The sequence below is a fragment of the Vulpes vulpes genome, chromosome 4, assembly GCF_048418805.1.
Source record: "Vulpes vulpes isolate BD-2025 chromosome 4, VulVul3, whole genome shotgun sequence".
NCBI classification, from domain to species: domain Eukaryota; kingdom Metazoa; phylum Chordata; class Mammalia; order Carnivora; family Canidae; genus Vulpes; species Vulpes vulpes.
This window is the reverse complement of record NC_132783.1, coordinates 125,835,199-125,860,641: the sequence shown is the minus strand read 5'-3', so window position 1 is coordinate 125,860,641 and position 25,443 is coordinate 125,835,199. Positions and strand designations below refer to the sequence as shown.

At 40.3% G+C, this 25,443-nt stretch overlaps 1 protein-coding gene across 5 annotated transcripts in view; it reads left to right on the top strand.

Moving 5' to 3' along the window:
- GHR (growth hormone receptor) overlaps positions 1-25,443 on the top strand; it is a 271,425-nt gene that overhangs the window by 119,875 nt on the left and 126,107 nt on the right. For all 5 annotated transcript variants that reach the window (XM_072756984.1, XM_026016684.2, XM_072756986.1 and 2 more), the window contains exon 2: positions 7,840-7,920. In XM_072756984.1, the coding sequence (XP_072613085.1) occupies positions 7,851-7,920 (70 nt within the window). In that variant the 5' untranslated portion in view covers positions 7,840-7,850. The remainder of the gene's footprint in view (positions 1-7,839; positions 7,921-25,443) is intronic.

Here is a 25,443-nt window from a genome sequence, read left to right as displayed (position 1 = left end):
AATTTTCATCTGAGAGTCTGAAAAAAATTCCATCTTCAACTTTATTTTTTTTCTTCAACTTTGTTTAAAGCACATTCCCCCTGTTCTATATTATCTATCACAGTAAAAAAAAAAAAAAAAAAAAAATTTAAAAGAGAGCCGCTTGTGAAAAGAGAATCAGCAGAAATTCAGTAAGAGGTTTGCTTTTGCAAGTTCTGTTTTGGAAAAAAAAATGATTTGGTAGGTGCAGAGATATAAAATATGATGTAAAAAGGAATATGGTGTTCAAATAAGCACCCATGCAATTGATTTCTCTTTTGTGTGAGAGTCACTCCTGCATTGTAAATCAGTGGATGCACCACGTGAATCAAACTGGGTGAGGCTAGCGGCCATCCACAAGGATGATTGTTACAGTGAGGTATTGCAAAGTGCCACTGAGTCATACTGAACTCACACAGAATGCCCATATGCAGAGAAAGTCCACTTATAGCAGAATCCCATGCATACCAAACTAGGAACAGCATGAAGCATTTCGTGCTGAAAAGGCCTGCATTTTCTCATTTCTCCAGAAAGGAAGAGGTAAAGACCAAATTTCCTATAACCCAGCTGCCTTTTGTATTCTCACAGAGAGAGTCCTACTTTGAAGCTAAGTGTTTTATCACTGGAATTCATCTACCCAATTTTCAGCTGTAGAAATCCATGATTCACAAAACAAATGATCTGGACCCAGTAACAACAGCATAGCCTTTTCTTACAGCAGATGAGATCATGATTATGGGTGAAATCAGCCTCTAGATTATTTCCCATAATTGGGCCTCCGTTAGAAGGTGCACATTTGCCTGTACACCTCAACAAACATGAGCAGCGTTCCTGCCTTATCCTAGGAGATGCACACATCACATTATGATGATTCTCCTTTCCCTTGCGCCTTTATGTAAGTGCATGATTGAAGAAGGGAGTCATATATGTTGTGGCTACCCAGGAACACTGATCGCCTTCACCTCCCTAGGCTTCCATTTCATGATATATAAATGAGGGCTCTACTCCCCATCTATCCCATGGAAACATTATAAAACATAGTCTATTTATTACTGGTATCAGAAAGAATCTAATAACTTATTTATTGGATACACACAGAGGACATGCTAAATGTTTTAAATAAATCATCTTATTTAATCTCCTCCTGATTTCCCTGTGAGAAAGGTAGTAATATTATCATTTATATATTAGAGAAAAGTCAACAGGTGTGGTAAAGCTAGGATTTGAAGCAAGCTCTCTCTGACTCCAGAACACATGCTCTTAACCCAAAAGCACTCTCTCCATAAATGAAGATCAAGGATGGTATTTATGGTAGAGGCTGATGTTAATTCTAAAGACTTGGAAAAATATCTACCAATGATCATTAACTAAATATGATTAGCTAACAGCAGAGCAGATGGCATCAAATGAAATGGAGTATCCAGGGTTCACGCACTAGCACTCACTGTCTCTTACATTGTGTATGAATGTCAGCAGATGGCTTAATCTTTGTACCTGTTACCTACATGGAGCCTGGATAGCATCGTTCACTTCCCCAGCTGATGGTGTGTTGGGTCCAGTTTGTACTAGCTTGTGAACCCATGTTCAGTGACTTCAGGTGCAGTGACGTGGTAACTTCGAATCAGACATGGTGGAGGTTTTCACACCACAGAGACTGGTAAGCCCCACCAATCGTGGAACTTCTCCCTCTCTCTTTTTAATTCCAGAAAGACAATTACACACTTATCAGTACACCACTGTCTATGACTCAAAGAGAGAGTGTGAATTGTCACTTTTCTAAAGGTAAACATAGGCATACTGGCTACCCTAAAAAAAAAACACCTGCAAATATAATCATGACTAATTCTTCAGTAAATCTTTAGTTCCCATCATTCTTCATTTGGGATGACTTCTTAAAATGTAACTGTAAGGATTTTATATGTCATTAGAAATATAAAAATTTTTATTATTGTTTCTGTTACAAAAACATACATGCCCACTGTAACAGTTTAATGTTTCTGAATGCGAGTACAGACAAACCATTATATATATATATATATATATGTGTGTGTGTATATATATATATATATATATTTATCAGTGTGTCAAAGAGAAGTATAAAATATAATGCAAGCCACATATGTGATTTTAATTTTTCAGCTGGTCACATTTAAAAAAATAAAAAGAAACCGGGATTGGTAGTTTTCAGTAATATGTTTATTTAACCCAGCAACCCAAAATATGAGTTTAACATGTAGTAAACATAGACCTTGTTGAAATATTTTGGATGCCTTTTTTGTACCAAGCCTTCAAAATCCATGTATGTTTTACACTAACAGCACGTCTTAATTTGGATGCTAAATTTGCATCAGATATACTTGATCTTTATTTAGATTTAATAAAATCTACAGCTGAAAAACTAGATTCACATCGCAACCTATTTCAAATATGCTTAAATGCTTACTTAAAGTATGTAATTAAAACTACATAAAAATTTAGTTTATTTAATTCCTCAGTTGCATTAGCCACATTTCCAGTGCTCAGTGGCCACTGGGGATTGATGGTGACTGAATTGGTCAGCGCAGGTGCATATGATCTATACTTTTAATGTTTTACTGAAAAAGGGCACTTAATATATATATTACTCCCACAAGCCTTTTTTTCCTCATACATTACACATTTAAAATAATTTCCCATCCTTTATTCCCCACTGGATCCTGAGAAGAGAAAAATCTCAGCAAAAGTACATATGCCAGTAATGTCTGTGAACTTTTTCTCTCTCACTAATGGGAAAGAAAGAAATTGACCTAAGACAGTTCAGATCTGACCAATTTTCAAATGACCAGCACCATAAAAAGTAGGTAATAACATGAACAAATGCAAATTAGTCAAATAAATTCCTGGTACTAACTAGAGTGGATCATTTCAAATACCCTTTTGGAGTAGCCATTTTTGATGTTGAGTTTTTAGAACAGCTTCACCAGGAAATCAACTAGATTCAGTTTTGCAATAATTCATTACTAATGATCACCTGCATCAGAAAGTACACATTTATTAGGTTATCTAACTAGAGTCTTGGTTTTGCAATATAAACAATTCTGGTTCTGTGTGTATTTTTTAAATCAGTTCTTACTTTTTTGGTATCAAGATAGCTAGATCCAATAAAACAAAAAATTGGGGAAATATTATTTCTATCAATTCAGCTACCATGTTGGTATTTTGCCTTAACAGGACTACAAGTTCCTACATCTATCATATAATTCTAACTATATGCTAATATGCTGACACCATTCTTCTAGGGGTGCCCTTGACCGCTTTCCTTTTAAATACTTGATACAAATCAGAGGGTAGCTTTGAGTGGTTGTTCCTTTTGTCTCTGCCAAATTACAAACCAGATAGGAGCACATTTTCCCCTATATGGCTTAATATGCTTTATAATATTACTTCTAATAAGGTTGATGTGGGGGTTCTTCATGAAATAGCCTAGTCTTCACATTAAATTCATCTGGTACTCATCATCTCCATGCAAATATCTCTGAAATCTAATAATGACCTCTCTCTCTCTGTCTCTCTCTCTCTTTCTCTCTCTCTCTGTCTCCTTGGTCTCCTACCTTCAACTTCCCACCAGACATTTCTTACACTTCTACAAGTGTTTGAATCACTATTATATCACTTTAATACCAAATATCCCAAGACAGTCATGTGATCTTCTCATTCCTGAACAAACTCAGATCCCCAAATCCTGATTTCTATCAATAGCACTATCTTTCATCCACACATATACTATATACTCATTCATTTGTGATAGATCTGTTTTCTTTATCATCTCCTGTATCCAGTCACCACCAAATCTTGTTAGTATTTCTCAGTGATGCCAAGTTAAGAAAGTATGAGGGGCAGATTTATCCTAAGAAAACTCCACTTGCACATGCTTACCAATCCCAAATCTTCCAGTGACTTTCTGATTAATATGAATTGAACTTCTGAGGTATCGGGGTGGTACAGTGGGTTGAGCATCTGACTCTTGATTTTGGCACAGGTCATGATCTCAGGCTCATGGGAGAGAGCCCCCATCCCCTCTGCTGGCTCTTCACTCAGTGGGGAGTCTGCTTGGGGATTTCTCTCCTTCTTACTCCACCAACCCACCCCGCCCCCTGCTCATGCTAAATCAATCAATCAATCAATCAATCAATCAATCTTTTTAAAAATATATGAGTTGAACTGCTGTTTCGATCTAGTCCTCCCTTATCTATTCAGTTTTATTCCCTTTTATTCATAATTTTGAACTCTGTTCTCTATCTCACCTCCTACTGTCCTCCACTAATCAGACCCAGAGCCATACCCAGGACGTTTGTACCATCTGAGCTTTTACCCATAATGCAAGTTCACCCCCCTCACTATTCCTTACCTATCACAATCTTCTGTCATTTGTTCTAATTTTAAGCCCCTCAGTGACTGATTTTTTTCCCCACTCTGGTCTTTCTTTCATTTTTAGGTATGCTTCGTTTTTCCCCCAATATCATTTGCCTATCCTGCCTAAATCTTGAGGTAAAGAACCATGATTTTGATTGCTTTCGTATTCTCCATTGTGCTCTGCACGATTCTAGGAGTTCAATACATCCATGCTAATTTTAAAATAAAGAGAATTGAACTAATTCCTTTCTTGGCCTGGAATTGGTTATAACATGTTGGAAAAAAATATTATGTTTAATCTCCATCTCTTATGTGTTTATGTACTGTTTTATAGCCAAGGAATAAAAGTCTGTATATCCCAGGCCTAACTGTAATTTAGAGTCTCCTCTGCTGGGCAGTTTATAGAACTAAAACTCACACCAGCTGGATTATACTGCTTTTCAGCTGGCTCTCCCTTGAGGAAGTTGGGGGGGGGGGGGTGTGTGAGGAGATGGGAGGAGGGCAGGCAAAGTGCCTTAGGCTTTGAAAGTGGAAATGGTGTGAGTTCCATTAAGCAAGAATAGAAGCTTGTCTCCCCCACCCAACCACTGCCCCACCCTAAAGGAAAATCTTGCCATGAGGCTATAGCCAAAGAATGCATAAATATCCGTAGAAATTTAGAGAGGTATTTTCCCTAGAAAAATATTGCAAACTTAAAAACCCAGTAGGCTAAGGTACATTTGGTAGATTCCACTGGACGGTACCCACGTGTACATAGAGACTTATGTTGGGGAAAGGGAATAATGGGACTCTCTCCTGCTCACATCTGGCACATCACTGACAGACTGCATTAAAGTTTCACACTTTGTGCATTGGCACTTTGTCCTCTCTAGGGATGCTTTCTCCCAGCTGAACCTAACGAAGAAGGATCCTCTTATCTAGAAGCTGCCATATGGAGTTCTGCAAAACTGAAGGGGGTGGCTTCCAGGCAAATCGAACAGAATGTCCATCCGCCCAGCTGTGTACTGGCCCTGGGGACAGTTCACTAGGGGACTGCTTTCACAGTCAGCCCCACAAAGCCAGCAACAGTGGAAGGAGAGCCTTAGTCTTGAATGCAGCGGTTAGCTCTTCCTGCATCCAGCTACACCTCTGCATCCTCCTCTCTGCCCCCTACCTGGAGCTAGAGTTGGGGCCCTGGGCAATGTTCTCAGTGCAGTGAAGGGTTCTTGTCTCCTATTTGGGAGAATGACAGTTTTAAATACCTCCTTTTCTGCTGTAGGAGTGTACAAACGGATTGATTCTGGTTGATTTTGCTTTGGGATTCTGATGTGTTGTTTCATTTTATGAAAGAGAACACGTCCTATGGAGATATATTGTGCTAATTTGGAAGAGGCAAAGTTCATTTGCAGGTAGCAACTTTCAAAAGTTCGAGGATGAGAGGGAGTCAACTACTATTCATCTGAAGCAAAATTCACTTGTTTCTGGCATCTGCCCAGTATCTTTGAAATATTTGAAGAGGCAACTCCCAAACCAGAGAAAGCAGCCTTCTGAGAAATGCTAACCTCTATCCTTCTATTCAGGTGGGATGAAAAAACCCTGCCTAGGAAATTAGAATTCTGTTACACCTTGATATCCAGAAAGCAAGTACCAAGGGAGATTTCTTTACCTGACACTAAGTGCCTTGGGGGATTGCTGGTAAAACTAACACTATATATAGAGCCCAGTTCCTCATTGCTTTTCCTACTTTAAAAATAAAATTTAAAAGGAAATATCCAGTTAACAATGGGATGGCATTTTCAGCCTTTAAGATATTTATTTTTAGCCTTTTCACGTATTTCTGCTGGAAGCCCCAAGCTCAGATTACATAGCCTATTCACCTGTTAGTAAAGGATCTAAGGAGAGATGCTCACTGGTTCACATTTGCAAAGTAGATGAGGATGATGCAAAGCCATTAGCCTGGAGCCTTCCCGGTTAGGACTTTTAGTAACTGCAACTCACATTTGTGTGAACTCTCGTCATTGGCCAAGTGTGTTTATGTGCGGTATCACACTCCACTCTGTCAGTGACTCCAGGAGGCAGTGTTGAGGGGGTTCTTTATGCATTCAACGTATACGTGGGTATTCAGACACAGGAAGATACTCAGTTTACGTGGAGATGTGTATGCTGAGACTTTTTTAAGAACAGAAAATCATATGGACTGAAGAAAGACATGATGGGCCCTCCACCATCTAGAAGTGAAAGTATGAAACATCACATTTTATACCTAGTCAGAATGTCACGGCCACTACCAGGGACTGCACCATTCATTCCGTTACCCATGAGAATGAACGTTCTTGTTCATCATTTCAGCCTGATTAGGTGTAACAAGAAGGGCTATTTCATTATTGTCAAGAACGTACAATAGTGAAAATGAGGCCAGAGGGAGGCCCTGGTGGAGCTGTGCCTGAGTGATGCAGAAGTAATATAGTTTTATGGAAATATTACAGCGAAGCTTTAAAGGAGTTACCATTAGTTGTCAGCTCTCCAAAGGATAGTGTGCGGAGTTCATTTTAAGCCAGCCTAAACTTGTCTCTTCAGAGATCCTAGAAGTGTACACCTGGTTTATTGATTCCAAAGAAGCTTATTTCCTCCAGGTAAAGGTGTGTGCTGGCTGAGGCATGATCTGCTCCCCTATTCATCAAACTGAAGGGGTCTAGGTGTGGCCACACTTGGGATCCCAAAGAGCTTGCAAGGCTGTGAACTGACCTTTCTTTGAGTCTGGGCTGTTCATGTTCCTGGGCCTTTCAGAGACCACATTCCACCTAAAACAGAAAACCCAGGACACCAGGTATCCTAGGGAGGCCACCTAGAGAGCACAGATGTTTTGCTGTCTTTTGTGTCTCACTGTCTCCTTCCTGCTGTCTTCTAGCTAAACTTCCTCATGATAGCTCATTAGCACAGTCGTCTGAGTATTAGTTGAGTTCTTCTATTCACTGGAAACACACTGGAGAAGTTTTACTATTACAAGTGGGTTGTTGTGTTTTTCCTTTTATGGCCTGTCCAGCTCAAGGCCCTATGCATGGTGATACTGCTGACAAGTTTTTCTATTTCCAGATCGAGTTAAAGTGAAACCACACCGGCCCTAGTATTGAAGCAGTGTGTGGGGGTCCTTTGTGCTAAGGTGCTTCTAGGGCTGTTGTCCAGGGTGTGAAAATCTCTAGTGTCTGTGTTATTTCCTGAGGCAAGCACACCATGAAGCATCAAGTAGAATTTATTACAAACCTTCTGTTTGCCTTCATGAAAAGTACAACAATCTGAGACTCTGGGGGGATGAAAAACTTACTAGGACCTCTTTAAGAACTGACACGCATGTCAATTCATTGATGGGTTAGCCAATTTTTAAACAGTATGCAGTGATGATGGTCTGCTTTTAGTTGGCTTTATCTTATTCTCTTTTGTATGTGATTGCAGGTCCTACAGGTATGGATCTCTGGCAGCTGCTGTTGACCTTGGCAGTGGCAGGCTCAGGCAGTGCTTTTTCTGGGAGTGAAGGTGAGTTCTGCTTTCGCATTCCCACCCCCAGTATTTTGAAATAACACTGAACTTTATTTGTTAAATGTAAATTCTTTGGATGATTTAATTAAAAGAGGTAAGTTTTAAGTAGCTGCAAATGGGAAACTTATCTTAGCTTTAAAATCATAAGCCAGGAGGAGTTTTCTGTGGATGTTTGAGGAGGAATACAGTTTTGGCATCTGATGTTTGCATATCAAAAATAAATGCTGCAAATCATGCTGAGGGCATTTATACTGAAGGCAAGCCAGGTCTCTTGGTCCTGGGAGAGGGACTGAAATTGCGCTGGAAGGTTAGTTATTAACCTACTGATCACTCTGCTCATCCGTGACTATGGATATCATCCCCGATTTCCAGAGCTCAGAATTAAGGTCTCTGAATCATATTCTCTGAGAGCAGAAATTGCAGGTTTCAAATAAATTTCACCTCTCAGGCTTTGGGCAATTGCCGTTTGCTTAGGTTTGAAGGAAGACACAACTGAAAATAGTTGAATAATGTACTCAGAGCTCATGAGTTCCTTGGCCATCTCTATAATTCTCCTTCCATTTTTATGCCCTCTTCACCATGGAGAAGTCTCAGTACATTCAAATGTATGTCTTGTGGCAGAAATAACTGGAACAAGAAAGAGTAATGAAAGGGAGTGAGAAAGAAGGCTTTTTCTGTCCAGAAAACAAACTGTGCTTATAAAGGCATGGGAGAATTTTTTTTATATTGTCTTGAGTACTTTTTGTTTTGTTTTGTTTTGTTTTGTTTTTTTGCACCAGCATAAGAAATAAACAATCTATTTTCCTGTGCTGTGACACTGCATTCAGTTGTTGCTTTAAGAGTTGCTGATTCCCCTACTCACTGGACAACTCATGTTGGAAAACACAGTTTAACATCAGAGGTAGTGCCTTAAGATGTCCTCCCTGACCTTTGAGCCAAAAATAAATCCATAGTAGTGAGCTGCTGAGGGCAACCAGAGTAAAAAAAAAAGAGAGAGAGAGTGAGAAGCTTAAAATATGTTATTTTATCTTTTAAAGCAATTTAAAAAATATTTATAGAAAAGAAGTCATAATTGTTTGAAATATTTTTGGGTCTCTCTGGTGTTACAGTGTCAACATTATGCAAGTCAAACATGGAGAGAATTGCAGGCTCCGTTTCAGCAGCTTTTCCCATGGCTGGTTTTAGATCCTGGTTCTGAGCCAAAGAATTACAGCTGAGATCCTTGGCTGTTCGAAAGTTATGGTGGTTTAATCTCTACTTTCTTCATTAAGGTGGCTTTCACTCCACTGGGCAAGGCTTGAGGAATTTAAAAAACCTGTGAAATGAAAAGTATGGCAAAGGAAATCTTTAAAGAAAATTAAAAATGTATCCCCAGCTGAAAGACGAGAGCTCAAGTTACATTTAGACCTAGAGAGTCTGCAGAGAGCATCTATTTCAGCTGTTTTGACATTTTAGCTTTGACATAAACCTTTAACGTCGTAAGGAGAGTGGAGAGAACAACACCATTAGCTGGTTTTATGTTTGCTTTTTGATCATTTTTTTGTTTGCTTGGTCTGTTTGGGGTAGTAGAGATAAGAAAATGCAGTGGCTTACAGTAAACAAATCATGTAGCCTACCAGTACTTACACACGTAATTAGCAAAAGAAAAAATTTCCTTCTCCTCCTTTTTTTTAAGTTAGTGGGCAAACCAAAATTCTTTTGGAATATGTGGCTGCTCCAGAGTTCTACCTTAATATGGCCTGGGATTATTAAGGATGAGCATGATGTTTCCATAAGAAGGTGTAGATGAACATGTTTGAACATGACCGTGTATGCATGTTAGTGTGTTTACCAGTTCTGGCCATTTATCTGGTGAGTCCTGCCAAAGTGATCACTTGACATAACGTAGCTTGAATCTCAGATGACATTCAGGGCCATGCGGTTCTTTTTCTGCCAGGTCCGGACTGTAGCCAGTTTTTTTCTGTTCTCTCCCATTGTATAAGGCAGACTAAAAATATATAGTGTAAGGATTTATAAAAGCAAACAAACAAAACACTCCTGTAGTTGTACCACCCATTCATTTGAATTCAGTTTGGTCAGGGAAAGATGTGACACTGCTGAGTAAGGGATCTGGAAAGTGTTACCTAGAGTCGAGTCTCCCAGGAGCTGGTAAAGGATGACAGATTTGCATGCCTGGGGAAAGTTGGCACTTGAAGCCTTGAGCAGGGTTTTTCTTGCTTGGGCAGATGAGCAGTTAGAAATATACTGGCCCTGAGAGGATTTTTCATTACATCTAATTGCCTTATGGGAAATGTAATGAAAACAGAATAGCAAACAGTGCACCATTGTGTTAGCTCAAGTGTTGTAATAGGTGCTCTGTCTTTGTCCTTCATCCTTAATGTTAGTCCCTGCACCTGCTCCTCAAGACCAGTGACATAGTCTCTGGGAGAACTCCTTACTCCAAAACTGAGAATGACCAGCGGTGCCTTATTTTCAGAGGGCTTCACAGGGTTAAACTGTCAACTGGTTGCATCAGACCTGCTGCTCCTGGGATGATGATATTAGTGAGATATGTGCCTAAAAATTTGATGGCTCTAAATACTCTCCAAAGGAGTGTCTATTACAAATCAGGTCGGATCTCTGCTATTTTAGTCGGCCCACAACTAAGCATCCTCTTTGACCTCACCAGCCTAACATGGGAGCATACAAATCCCTGCCCTGAAGAAGTTTAGTCGGGTTGAGACGTGAGGAACTTCTAGAAATGAGTGAGAACCTGTATACCTTTAAGGTCTCAATTGTGTAATGAATATAAATTGTCAAGATGCTCCGAAAGAAAATAAATCAAGGTGGACTGGAATAGTTCATTCAATGTACAGATTTTCTTTTTTCTTAGAGCTTTCTGTTTTCAAAGATTCAGCATAGGGCTGTGAGGAATATAGTGCTTCTTCCCTCAAGGAATTTATCTTGAGCTAGGAGATCAGGAATCTGCACAAAGAATTACCATGTGAGGCAGTGTTGATTAACCATCAAAACAGTGGCCTGAAATACACTGTTTGGGAGGAGCAAAGTGAGGAGGGTCAGCTCTTGCTGTAGTGAATTAGAGGGAACTTCATGAAGGAGATCAGTGTTATTTCAGCAGGAGCTAGAATAACTGGATTAAGACTTAAAAAGGAAAAAAAAAAGACTTAAAAAGGCTGAGAAGAGCAGGAGGTGACTACAGAAAGACCTGAGGTGCTCGAGGAACAACACAAACAGAAGTTTGGAGGTAGAGTTAGGAGGTGTAATTAGAGAACAGTTCATTCAGTTACTGAGTTTATACTACGTACAGGTACTGTATTGGGCAAGGAGTGCTTCTGTTTTACACATTTAGTGCTTGATAGATATCTTTTGAGCACTACTTTGTAGAAGGCATAGGATTCATTTGGCCAGAGTATGTCGTACCTGAACACTATATCTGTAATTATTCACTTTGGAAATAAACTTAGGTCAGTAGATTTGAGTTAAATTGTAGAAGAGCCTAGAGATGGTCAGAACTTTGTGGAAAAGGCAGGTCTTGCTGGGCCTTGGAGAGTGAAGAGAGTGTTTAGAGAAGATGAGAAGAGAGAGAAGCATAGACTTATCCAGCAAGTCATAGTTCTTTTCAAAGTTGTAGGCCAAGCATAAGTGCTAATTATGGAACATTGTGTGTGTGTGTAATATTTATAGATAGCATATATAATATTGATGTGTAATGGCTATTGTGTGTGTGTGTGTGTGTATGGCATGGCTTGCAGGCAAAGCACATAATTAGTATTTTATCACTCCAGAGATTAAAAGGTACTACATCATTCCGTATCAGTCAAGGTAAAAATTTACACTAAGAGTAAGATGCCATGCCCTAAACAAATCAGGATCCTCAAAATAATGTTCTTTTTATACTTTTATACTTTTTTTATACTTTTGAACGTTTTTTATAAACCTTTTTTTATACTTTTGAACGTTTTTTATAAACCTGTGCAAACCAATACAGCACTAATATGGGGAAAAAAGAAGACCCCGCTGTTCTCATTGCTAGCAAATAGGAAATAATGATGTAGTGGAAGGAACATTGTATTTTTTTAATAAGCCCCTCCCCGTTACAGTGAGGCTCCACAGAGCCCTGAGAGGTTGCCAGATACATATCAAGCAAGTATTAGAGTCATGGTTGGAGTTGGTAAACCAGTAAATGGTGTGCCTATCAAATGTTTTCGAGAAGGAACAGTTCCCATTCACACTGAGAGTAAAAAAAAAATCACCAGCGAGCTTCAGATTGCTGCTGTCTTTACTGTTACCAAGAGCAAGAAGAAATCTTTCAGTCTATCTCATGCCACAGCCTGAGTGCATGTACATCAGCAACCCTGCATCACTCGGTCCTCATGGTATCACACCCGCTTCGATGCTAGAGTTCAGCAGGGCGTAGGAGGCCAACTTGACATGCCCCTGGCCTTGTCTTTTGGAGTGGGGCCAGTGGAGGATATGAGCACACATCTTTGTGGATGATGGCATAAAACAGTCTTTCATCACATTTTTATTGAGCACTTTTATGGATTCAAGGATGAATTTTACATTTATGTTCCCACTTTTATTTTTTTTTTATTTTTTTTGTTTTTTATTTTTTTTTTTTGTTCCCACTTTTAAAGAGTCCATGGTTTGCAGAAAAGAAGACAGACAAGTACACAACATTTAACTGTGATCCCCTTAGGTTATTAAAGAGTTTTAAACAGGGTGATAATGCTGTTAGGTTTTCACTTTGGAAATCTTACTGGTCATAGGATGAAAGTGAATTTGAGAGAGATAAATGTAGAGGAAGATGATGGAAGAGGAAGGCCAGGAGACAGATGATATAAATGCGATGATTTTGGTTAAAAAAAAAAAAATAGAGGGATCACAAAGATGTTGCAGAGACAGAACCACCAGTACTTAGAGTCCAATTACATGTGGAGTTTTGACTTCAAGAACGGTCAGAACTTTCTTACTCCATCCACTTCTAAGTTCTCGTATTTGTAGTTAATGTCATCACCAGCAATGACTCACTGTTAGTGCAGTGAAGTGTCAGAACACAGTTCAGCCCATTAACGGTGCCGTGGTAGTTGCCGGGGCAGCTCTGTAGGGGAGAAGCGTACCGAGGCTAAGAGCAGCAGTGTGCCATTTCCCAGCATGCCTTCCTGCCTGGCCTGGGCCCCACAGCTATCTTCCCACCTGTGCAGCATGGCTATAGTATGGTTTAGGGTCCACAGAGGAACAAAGGCCTGGCTCCCTTCCGGTGTTGTCTCTGGACGTTCATGACACTATCCTGAGACCTGGACGTATCCCCAGATAGCGTATCATCACCAGAGCATGTACTTACCTCATGGAGTGCAGCAAAATAAATGCAGGGGAAAGTTGACAGTAGCAAAGCCTTGTGCTGGGCAGATTCTGGGAGGTCGGTTAGGCTTACACATAGCTCAGTGACTCACCCCTACAAAGCAGCTGGCAATATGAGTGATTAGGTTTGTGCCTCAGCTAATTAGTAAATAAAAGGACTGGGACCACCCAAGAATAGTCTGAACCTTGAATGTTCGATTCATGCATGCCAACGACTGACTGTACTTCTGGTTTGCCACCCTAGACCCCAACTCTTTTGGCATGAGCCAGTCCTTTGGCATGAGCCAGTCCTGGTTTGCAAAATGTGTCTCCCCGCCACTTTGGTTCAGTAGCCTAACCTGGGGCTCCTGTTATGGAGTAGACAGGAAGGAGGTTGACATGATGGATTTGATGTGGGGCCAGAGCTCCTGTTCGTGGACACACTGTGTTTTCTGACTGGATGGAAGCTAACCCGGGTTTGGCTGTACAGAAGTCCACACCGGCTTGGGCCAGCATAGCCAGCCTCTGCCTGCTATCATCCTCCAAGACATGGGGCCCAGCATCAAACACCCAGTGCCTTTCCCATAGAAAACCCTCTTGGGAAGAACCTGTGGCTGGTGGATTTCTCCTCACTATGAATTTAAGTCAATGAGGTATTTTCCCAGAGTTAATTCAGTTTAAACCTTAACTCTAATCTCTATACAATAAAGAGTGTTAGGCATTTCAGAGCCATCAATGAAAGGTCTAGCCTCTGCTGTTTATACTTGTCAGCTTATCCATAGCCTGTGCTTCTAACTTGTCATCAGGTGCTGGGGAGCAGCCACGACCCTTACCTTTCACAAGCAAGCCATCACCCTTCCATTTGGGCTTTTCCAGCACTTACATGGGTGTTTAAGTCATGCTGTCAACAATGTCATTCTCAAACCCAAAGAGAAGCTTCCTCATGATCTGTAGTGAGCAGCGTAAAGGCGGTAATGATGTGTAACATAAACACACTTTGAAATCTGATGCAACTGACCCTACAAAGAAAGGATTCTTGGTTCTCGGGCCGGTGGTTAGTGTTCAGACCACAGGGCCCAGGGGCTTTGGAGCCCGTTATCAGCATCTGCTGCAAATCAGAGTTTTCTCTGGTTCATATTTCTCACATCTATTCAGATGAATCCACAGTATTTCCCCAGATACGTCTATCAGGAATCTCTGTTTCTGTTTATACAACTTACTGACCTTAAGCTTTAAGCATAACTAATTATAGTGTCTTTATTACGTTTTCTTTTTTTTTAACTTTTCAAAAGATTTTATCTATTTATTCATGAGACAAAGAGAGAAAGAGAGAGAGAGAGAGAGAGAGGCAGAGACACAGGCAGAGGGAGAAGCAGGCTCCATGCAGGGAGCCCGATGTGGGACTCGATCCCAGGACTCCAGGATCACACCCTGGGCAGAAGGCATGCACTAAACTGCTGAGCCACCCAAGGATCCCCAGTAGATCTTCATTTATTTGTGGAGTGAATGAATACATTAGAATGTAAATTCTGACCTGGGACTCCTCCAGTCATATCTCTGTGCTGTTATTAGTGCTCTGTTATCTTGTTTTAACCAGAGTGGGGGGCTTAATTAGGACCCCTTCCAGTGAGAGGGGAAATAGCTGTGCAGCTATAGAAGCTAAAAATAGTTGCCTCCAAAAAGCCCCAAGCCTGTACCCTGCCCTAAGCCTTGATTTGTGGGCCTTCTCTGTGGATAGAATGATCTCGTTTTTCTGCTATATACTTCAGATGCCATCAAGGCTGGAACTCTGATCTACACACTGATCCCTAAGACCCCAATGCCCTTCCTAAATCTTGCCAACCTTTTTCCAGGTAACTGAACTCTGTACCCCATGCACCAGCCACTGGGCTAACATCCTGGATTGAAAGAACCAGTCACCCAGTATCAACCCCCTGACACCACATTTATCTATGCCCCACCTACCTGATTAAATCACCTCAAATATTGACAGACATACAGAGGTATAATGAGGCCTGCAGATCCCAAATCCAAGTTTTCTCTGCCCCTTTGGACATTGACCTTTAAATTTCGAAAACTCTGATTAGTGATTATAGGATAGCTGGATCAATTTTCCCAGTTTCTTTCCTTAAATATCAGGTCTTTCCAATTATCCGGTGAGAACCCATCTTGAAATGTGAAACTCCCAAAATTAAAATTCAAAGTTATATTGCTAAAATACTTAGTTTCTTGATCTCTGAGTGTGAAAAACTTTTTGCTTTCTGTATTCTCTAACCTTTAAGTAAATCCTTAAAAATTTGGAGAACGAGAAATCCTGTATAGAGCATTTGACTTCTGAATAGCCATGTGCTACATGTAAGAATGAACAGATTCACATCATCAGAGATTGAAATGGTGATGTTGGCCACTCTATATTTTGAGGAGCCTTGGCCTCCTCAAAAACAAGAGGTCATTTCTTAAGGAAAGGACCACTTTGTGGCTGCTTAATGGTTAGGATATATACTGCTTCTCCTCTACCCAGACATCGATCCACCCGACTGCTTCCTTGGTTGGAGCAAGAGTCACCAGGCCTTTCTTAACAATAGCTGGTGATGGAAAAATGTGTTGTGATGAGAGTAGGAGAATAGGGAAATGGACAGGAGTCTGTCAAAGAGCCCTGCTCCACATCGGGGCAGTTTGGCCAGATCTAGCAAGGAGTAGAATGCAGTGAAGTCCCCCAGGGGCCATGCTTCAGCATCCCTGGCTGGGTTTACAAACTGTTGTATGACTGTGCCCAGCTGCCCATGTCAGCCGTGCCAGCACCATATTCTCTGGATGTTTGCTCTGAACTTCATAAGCACGGCTGACTAACTCTCCCACCCTTTGCTGCCATCATTAAGCCTGACTTCCTGGAAAGCTCTGATCGAGGAATAGAAGAGCTAGATTAATTTCTGCGCATATACCCTGGCCGTATCTGTATGCGAAACTCATGTTTATTGAAATTCATGTTTATTGTAGCTGTTATGGGGATAAGAAGCAAAAGTATAGCTACTCCCTATATGACCTGTCTTGTCTTATTTCCATGGACAGGTGCTAAAAACATGGATTCCTAGGTCTAAAAAACTTAAGGAAAAATAGAATGTGAAGCACTTTCATTAACATGAGATGAATCTAAGATAGAAGTCTTCCCTGTTGAATTAGAGGGGTGATTTCTCCAACATATTGGTTGGGAGTGGGTTGCTATGAACCCAAAGTCAGAGCCTCTGATGTGGGGAGAGTCAACTGATGCCTTAAAGCAGAAGGTAGAAGACTGAAACCCCAGACTGTACTGAGACTGGCCACAGAGGGCATTTGGTAGATACCGTAAGGACTACTGATGGATTGCAGCCATCAGTTGATAGAAGCCCAGTTTGATTTGTATTTGATTTGATTATGCAAGATGTCCCTCTGGTGCTCTGACTCTGCCACTGCTGTCACTCCCTTGAGGCAGCAGCAATCAGCCAGAGGCTTAGTCTGTCAGAGGGCTGAGGGGGCCCATGGGGGAGTCCCTGAGAAGGGGAGAGGCTGGTCAGGTGGCCTTGGCTGGTACTGAACCTACTGAGGTGCCTGGGCGAAGGACCAGTTAGCAGGTCTCTGTAACAGTCATATCAGATCCTGTTTCTTTCTTCTGTCATCCTGAGGAAAAGCAGCCCAGACTAGGGATTTCAGAGTATTGATCTTGAACCTTATCAGAATTGGATTTGAAATGCAGCTCTGCCACTTTCTGAGTCACGCGATCTTTTTTTAAAGGGTGAGTCTCCCAGAAGCCAAATGTTGAAACAGATTCAAATGAGAATGAAATTGTTAGAAAATGTCCCAGGGAGAAGCTGACAGGGGAAGAGGGAAATAAGACAGAGAATGTTAAAAAAAAAAAACAAAAAAAAAAGCAGCAAGGGTGCACTATCAGGTACTGTGAGGTGAGTAGTGAGGGGGGGACTGGGTACAGTCCCCTCTGGAAGTAGTGTTTCAAGTTGTCCAGAACAGCCTTCAGTTGGTGTTTGAGGGCTAATGCAGAAGGATGCTATCAATTCTCCCAAGGGCAAAGCAGGATGGCTCCAGCAGCCTGAGAGCGGCAGGGACACAGGTGCCAGGGGTCGGATGTGAAAGCACACAGGGAATCTGCATGCACAAAAATGGTGTGGTTAAGGGATCGACATCAGCAAAGAACTGACAACATCTGCTACAAAGGCTTTGGTAGGTTGTTATACTCTCTGATGCTCAGGTTTGTCTTCTGTTAAATAGAAAAAAATAACTTGTTAAGGTCATTATGGAAGTAACATAAGTAAACCACTGGTTGAGATTCCGTGGGGAAAAAACACATACTCAGTAAGGTAACTATTATTGGCTCTGAATTGCGTGATTGCAAACCCTGAGACCTGAATAAACATGCAAACTAAACAGATATGTGCAGAATTGGATTTATAACAATATGTGCCAAAAGGAAGCAGTGCAGTTGCACAAGGAAATTTTAAAAGCTGAAGATAATTATAGTGGTGCCTTCAGAAAACTGTGGAAAAAAAGAATCTTATGTTTAAGGTGTTTTTAACAATAGAACTAATTTTATAGCATAAACTTTTATTAAATGAGACACTTCTATATTTATCATTTTTACAATGACTGTTCTGAGGATAAGTTTGATTTAAAAACAAAAACAAAAACAACCTCTATCTGCTAGTTCTTGTATTTTTAATAAAATTAAATTTGATCCAAGTCAGCAAGTGAGTCTATAGTGAGTTGAATCTGACCCTGGTAGTCGTACTGGGCAAGTCAGTTCAGTTCAGTGAGTGCTTACTGAGCATTTGCTGTGTGGCACACACTATGTCAAGAGGAGTGAGACAACATCCCCAGGTTAGTAACTAGGTGAACCAGGGATGTGAAGACACCAAATTAAAACAAATTCATTGTAATAATTACATAGAAGTATTTTAGTGGCTACTTTTTTTTTTTTAAAGATTCTATTTATTTATTTGAGAGAGAGGAAGGGAGTGAGCACAAGTGAGAGGAGGAGCAAAGGGAGAAGGACAAGCAGACTCCGTGCTGATCATGGAGATGACTCGGGGCTCTACAAGGGGCTCTATCTCGCGACCCTGAGATTGTGACCTGAGCTGAAATCAAGAGTCAGATGCTTAACTGACTGAGCCAACCAGGTGCCCTGAGTGGCTCTAGTGTTAAGTACCTTATACTTATTACCTTAGTTAATCTTCACAGCAATGATAAGAGGAAGTTTCATTATTACCCTTTGGGAAGAATAACTACATAACTAGTTTACAAAGCTAGTGAGGGCAAAAGTGAGAGTCCAAGCCTATGAAAGAATTATAGTTATATTATGTCCAAAAGACAGGAAGTGATTCCATGAACTACTTCAGTAAATCCTTTAGATTCAGGTTCGTTACATTTAATGTAGTACTTAGACTTTCAATGTTGGACCTCATTATTTCATATATAATATATATATTTAATATATATTATATTATATATATAATATAATATATATTTTATATATGATGTATGTATAATAAAGGATATGTACTTATATAATGATATAATATGTATTTGTTTATAATTTATAGAATATATGTAACATAAATTATTTCATATATAAAATATATTTATCTAAAGATTTTTTTAAAGATTTTACTTATTAATGATAAGATACAGAGAGAGAGAGAGAAAGAGGGGCAGAGACACAGGCAGAGGGAGAAACAGGCTCCACGCAGGGAGCCTGACGCGGGACTCGATCCCGGGACTCCAGGATCATGCCCTGGGCCAAAGGCCGGTGCCAAACCGCTGAGCCACCCAGGGAAATATATTTATCTATAAATTAATACATATATAACTTCTGATGAGGTATGAGTAGTTTTTTCAAAGCAAATGGGCATCTCTTCCTGAGACTAAATCAGTAGCCAAAGTTTATGGGTACAGGAACCACCTCTTCTTTGCAGAAAAAAAACTCCATGAAAAGTCCCTCCTAGGTCACCGAACAACCCCCTCTCATGCTGTCCAGTCTTGTTATCCACAGAGCTCTCCCCCCATTATTGGAGGGAGGTACAAGAACTGCTTATGAAATCAACTCTGGGTTTTCTCTTCTGTATCATTCACAGGTGTTCACATATTCTCTATGAATGTGGAAGCTGACAAAGTAAAGGGAGATTGTCTCTTCTCTCTGCCAACATGTCCACAGAGTTAGTGCTACACAGACACACTATTATGCCATATACTTATGCCTGTTTCTAAATCTACCCTTCCTTACCCAGAATTTTACCTTTCATGGGATAAATATGCCGTATTTTGTATATAGGACTTGTGTTGGGTGAGCATTGTTCTTACGCCATTTTTCTGATGGAATTTGTCCATATGAGTCAGTGGAAGTGAAACTGAGCTTATAAGAATAGGAGCCTTCAGTTCACTGGAATTTCTTTTTGTGTTGCTTTCTTAGGAGAAAAGGACAAGGTATCAGAAAAAGAATTGTATCAAGAAACTATTTAAACCAAATTTGGGATATCTTCTTAGTGATCCCATCTAATGGTGTGATGGGGCAAAAAACACTATTAAGTAATCAGCAACCCTGGTTATAAATCTAGTTGTATCAGTAATCAGCTCTGTGGTCCTGGGCAAAAGCTGTTAATTTCTCTAAATTCAGTTGCTTGTCCATTAATAGAACTTTCAGAGAAAAAAATCTAACCTGTCCCTTTCAACTCCAAAATTATTTATTCTATTATTCCTTAGATATGGATGTGGTACTCTGGAATGGATTCCCTCCTACCAAGCCCTATTTTCAGTCCTTTGTGATAGACCTTCTTCTTCTGGACTTCTTTTTTTTTTAATAAGTGACTAGAGTGCAGACAAGGAAGGCAGACTCATCAAATCTGCAGACGATGCAGAACTAAATATAGCTAATGTGCTAAATGACAGACGTAGGCTTCGGAGTATCTTGACAGCCTACAGTAGGAGGCCAGAACTACCACGATAAAATTTAATAGGAATAAATGTAAAGTCATGTGTCTGGGTTTAAGAAAATTAACTTGAGGGGCACCGGGGTGGCTCAGTGGTTGAGTGTCTGTCTTTGGCTCAGGGTGTGATCCCAGGGTCCTTGGATCGAGTCCCACATCGGGATCCCTGTGGGGAGTCTGCTTCTTCCTCTGCCTATGTCTGTGTGTCTCTCATGAATAAATAAATAAAATCTTAAAAGAAAGAAAATTAACTTCACAATTGAAGGACGTGAGATTCCTGGCTTACAGCAAGTTCTTCATAAAAGATCTAGTTATTTAGTTCATTGCAAGTACAGTGTAACTAACCTATTGTGATGTAGCTGCTGAAGCAAGCTAGCTCAGGCTGCTTTCATTAGAAATGGAGGGTCTAGAACAAGGAAAACACCAGTCCTCTGGATTCTGCGCTGGCCACAACATGTCTGGAATAATCTGGTGAGTTGCAGACACCAAGACTTAAGAAGGATGTTGACAAACCAGAACAAAACAGACTTAATGGTGAAGACTCTTGAGACCATGTGAAGGGAACTAGTGATGTTCAGTCTGAGGGTGATGAAGGGACAATGGCAAGATGTTGATTTTTTAAATGTATCATCTTGAGGAGGGCTTTAACCAATTCTCTTAACATAGTTTGGTAGAATAATACACCGAAAATATGGCAGGTGTGAGTTTCAGCTCAACCTGTTTCAACTCTGCAAATCTCAGCAAATTTTCTTTTCAGCATTTCCATTTCTCATCTTAAAATAAAGATAATAATCCTTGCTCATAAAATTATCCATGTGAATTAGACAAGATAGTGTGTTAAGTAGGTGGCATAGTTATCTGTAAGAGTTAGGTTTTCAGTAAAGCCTAATCTCTTCCTTGTTTACTGTTTCTTCAAAAGGGAAAGAACAGGGGCAACTAGGTTGATGTTCAAGAAACTACTCTATGCCAAGCATAATTATCCCAAAGTGGGATGAATTAAAAAGTCAGAGAGGGCTGGGGTTAAAGTGTGGGAGTGTGGAGCTAACTTGCCAAGGCATTCTGATGTTGTGTTCTTGTTCAAACACAGCTTCATATAATAAATCATTTTGATTTTACACAGTGGGTTTCCAGATATGATTTTATGTGAATAAATAATTCAGAAAGTCAAAAATAGGTAGAAAATCTGAGTAATATGATACCTGAGATTCCTCTGTTCTGCGACATCAGTGCTCTTCTGCATTGTTGAAATTGATGTTTACTGAAACATGTAATCTATTGCCAAAGATTGGGTTATTAAAGATCCAAATGTGTTACCGTATTACACCTGCTACGAAAGGGGATCATTTTTGCAAGTTATAGACAGATGATTATCTTTCTGATTAGTTGTGGCAAACAAAGGGATTTCTGGCTATCACTATAGTTCTCTCTAGTACCATCACTTCCTGCTTACTCCCCTGCACTCACGTATGGTTTCCTCAAAGGCAAATGGTGGAATTCACTTGCCAGTATTTGGACTCCAAAGTTTCTTTTAAAAATAGCTGATAATTAAATCCACCTACCAAGTCCTCTCTAGCTGTCCTCCTAGAAGCTTTGATTGTAAGAAACAGCTGAACTTGGAAATGTTCTGAATTCGTTCTTCTTGAAATGCATGGAAGTATCCAGATACTAACTACACCCAAGTGCTTTTTCTAAAATGACAGAGTTGGCAAACCAAACATTCATCCTGGCTCAGCACTTAGGAATCAAACCATGAACTTGCTAATCCCATGCTTTTTGGTTAGTTGTTTGTATGTTTGAGGAGGATGACTGAATGCAAGAAGTAGTTTTATATGGTATATTATGTAACCTCTTACAGGATATACTTAATCAGAAAAGTATTGTTGGACAGGTGCTCACAGACTGTAGAGTTATACTAGTTTTCAGAGACCAAGGGCCTACATGAGGTTTTCTTAAACTCGGCCTATTGACATCTTGAGCCAGATGATTTTTTTGTGGAGGGAGGCGTCCTATGCATTGTTGCATGTTCAGCAGCATCCTTGACCTCTACCCAGCAGGTGGTGGGAGCTGCATTCCCACCTTCAGCTGTAACAACCAAAACATTTCCAGACATGGCTAAGCATTCTCTGGGGGATAGGCAAACAGCCCCCCCAGTGGAGAACCATGGTCCAAATCTAGTGATTGCTTGTTGAATAGACAGTGCCCGGGATTGTTGTGGGAGTCAAATTACATAAAGCATGTTGAAGTACTCTTAAAAATAAAATATTTATGCATTTGGCAACATTATATCTCTTATGTTTTCACTGGCTCATATGTTCATTCATCTAAGGTTTTGTGGGGTCAGGTGCTAGAAACCAATAAATAAATAAACCCAGAGAGGCTTTAGTGTTTGCCAAGTAGACAAAGGCTAAAAGAAAAAGGGAGGTCATGTGAGACATCCAAAATGAATGTATGTATATAACATGCACAAAACGTTGTGGGAGTCCAGGAAAGAAAGGGCTGCCTTTGACCCGAACCATAGAAAACCAGTTGGATTACACAGCTGAAGCTCTGTGATAGTAATTACTAATTGACTAATTCTTTTTCATACAATGCTGTAAATTTATGCAGTTTTGCCAGAAGCATTTAAAGTATCTCCCGACAGTCAGTATATAACAGAGATTAAGGTATTATCAGTTTTTAGGGCTACTCCTAAAGTGGTATGAAATCTTAAATGAGCAATTTAAGAATTGAAGTTGTCACAGACACAGTATTTTCCCATCTTTGTCCAACTTATTCCAGTGATAGCAAACAATCAAGCAAAAATGGTAAAGCCAAAAACTCCAGCCCAGATTTCCTTCAGTAGAGCACAGATGTCAGAAGCACTAGTGAGGAGCACCAGTAAGCTCAGTCCCGAGTCTATTCTTCATGTGGACCTTGATAATTTTCAGTCAGTTGATTCAAAAACAAATATTCTTAAGCATCATGAACACTTGTTTTAAACTCTAAATCTGACCTTGCATATTTAGGTAGAAATAATTCTGCCTGAGAGATCACCTGCTAGTGCGAAGGAGAGTGGGTTGACCATCATGAATGTACCAGAATTTCCAAACTTATTCCAAGGTGTTCTAAATTAAGTAACCACTGACAAGGAAACTCTGTATAAAAGCTGGTGTGCCTGATGGAGCTGCACTTGCATTAAGAGCTGCAGCATTCCCCTCTTTAAACCTCTCCTGTGATCTTACCGATTCCATGTTTCAGAGGTACTCATGGGTTGGATAGAACAGGAGTTGTTCTGTAACATGGGCTGCACTAATGATTATGAGTCACATTTGTTTTGGAAGATTACCCTTAAAGCCTGTCACTCATACTTGTTTATGAGGAACACAACAACTTAAACATCAGCTAACAAATCCCCATGAATGCACAGTCACATCTGACTGCCTCCAGCAAATGCTTCCTGTCACTTCTCCACCACCCGGAGAACTGAAGGCTGGTGGAGCAAACAGGGAGACATCCATCCATTTATTCAAAGCATGGGAGAGTACGGTAACCGCAAAGCCAGCTGTTGAAATTAATATAATTGGTGTGAGATTAAATTTCATCGGTCTTAAGACCTGCCTTTTACCACCAGAGAAATCAATCTTCGTATTTAAGGTTACACGACTGTGGAACATTCCACATATTGAACTGTCACATGCCTTTGGAACAACCATGCCTTGCTGTTTCTTTAAGCATTAAAAGTGAAACAGCTGGCAGGTGGATCTTGTAGTACATTCAGAATCCTTGTGAAAACTTCACCAACATTATTTTTTAATCTCAATTTGGCTATATGTATAAGAAACAAACACACCGTATAATTGTCAATATATGTTGATAGTCCTTACTTAGCTCATGAAAACCAAGTCTAGATTATGATTTGTAAGTCAGGAATTTATTGGGTATATTCATGTCTTATATCTGGATTGAACGGATTGTCTTCAGCTTCCCTCACTTGAAAAAACACAACTATACTTTTCATAAAGTTACCACAAATTCATTCCAACAAATATTTTTTGAGCACCTACTATGTGCCAGGCTCTATTCTGGGTGCTTCGAGTACCTGCGTAAAAGATAAAAAAGAAAGATAAAAACTCCGACTGTCCTGGGGGCTCTCCTTTACAGGCTATGTGTGTGGTTTGCAGAGGCGTGTGGGTAGGTGAGGCAGATGATAGACTATATGAGTAATAAGTACTTGTCTAGGGTGTTAAAAGGGGCTGTGGAAAACCAACCACTCCACTTGTTCCTCACTGGAGTATACCCCAAAGTTGATCTTCAATATTTTATATGCATCTTCTAGGTTTTAAATGTCATAACCCAATCCAAAATACTTCAACACTAAACTTACCCTCACTGTCTGTCTGGAAGCTTCAGCACCAACCCTCTGGTTATTGGTGAGGAAGCCCAGGCCCCGAGGCTAAGAGACTTCCCGAAGATTCCAGCAGTTACTGGCAGTAGGGCCAGCATACAAGCTCCTGCTCTGTTGTGCATTCCTCCATGGGTTAGGCTTCAACACAAAGTGACCTAGTTGATAGAATCTACTTGAAAATCTATTTCTAAACATTGATAAATTGGAAATGTCATAAGATGCATGCAGAGTGGCATCCTCGTGGCGGAGAGGTCCACAGCAGAAAGATTTTGAGATGTATGAATCAGATGGAGACCAGACCAAAATTACTCTGCTCTTTCATGTGGCAGGCTGACCACAGAAGCTGGAGCCCTGATCCACATACCCTCCCTCATCTCTCTTTCTCACAAATTATCACTGACCATTTTCCTTCTGCTTCCTGGAGCTCCAGAAGACATAGTTAAGGATGGTCTATTGGCCTTGTCATCCCAGCTTTCTCTTATTCCTCTCTTATCTCTGTTTCTCTTCTGCCTGGAACTTGGACTTGGCCCTCATTCTTAAAGTTCCACCAAATCATTTGATGAAAAGATTAAGAAGAGAACTGAAAAGGCACAGCATGATGTGATGGAGTGGAATGAACCGTGGTCAACAGTCATAGCTTCTAGACTTACAACCATAAGGCAGCCTAGCGGGAACTTGGTTTTCCTACTTATAAATGAGGTTTTCAAATCTTCCTATTGAAAGGCTTATTGTGAGGATGAAAAGGTTAAGGGAGAAGGTGTGTGCAGTAGCACTCTGCAAACTATAAATGGTGGTCTACGCTAGCAGTTTCAGTTACTTCTACCCTTC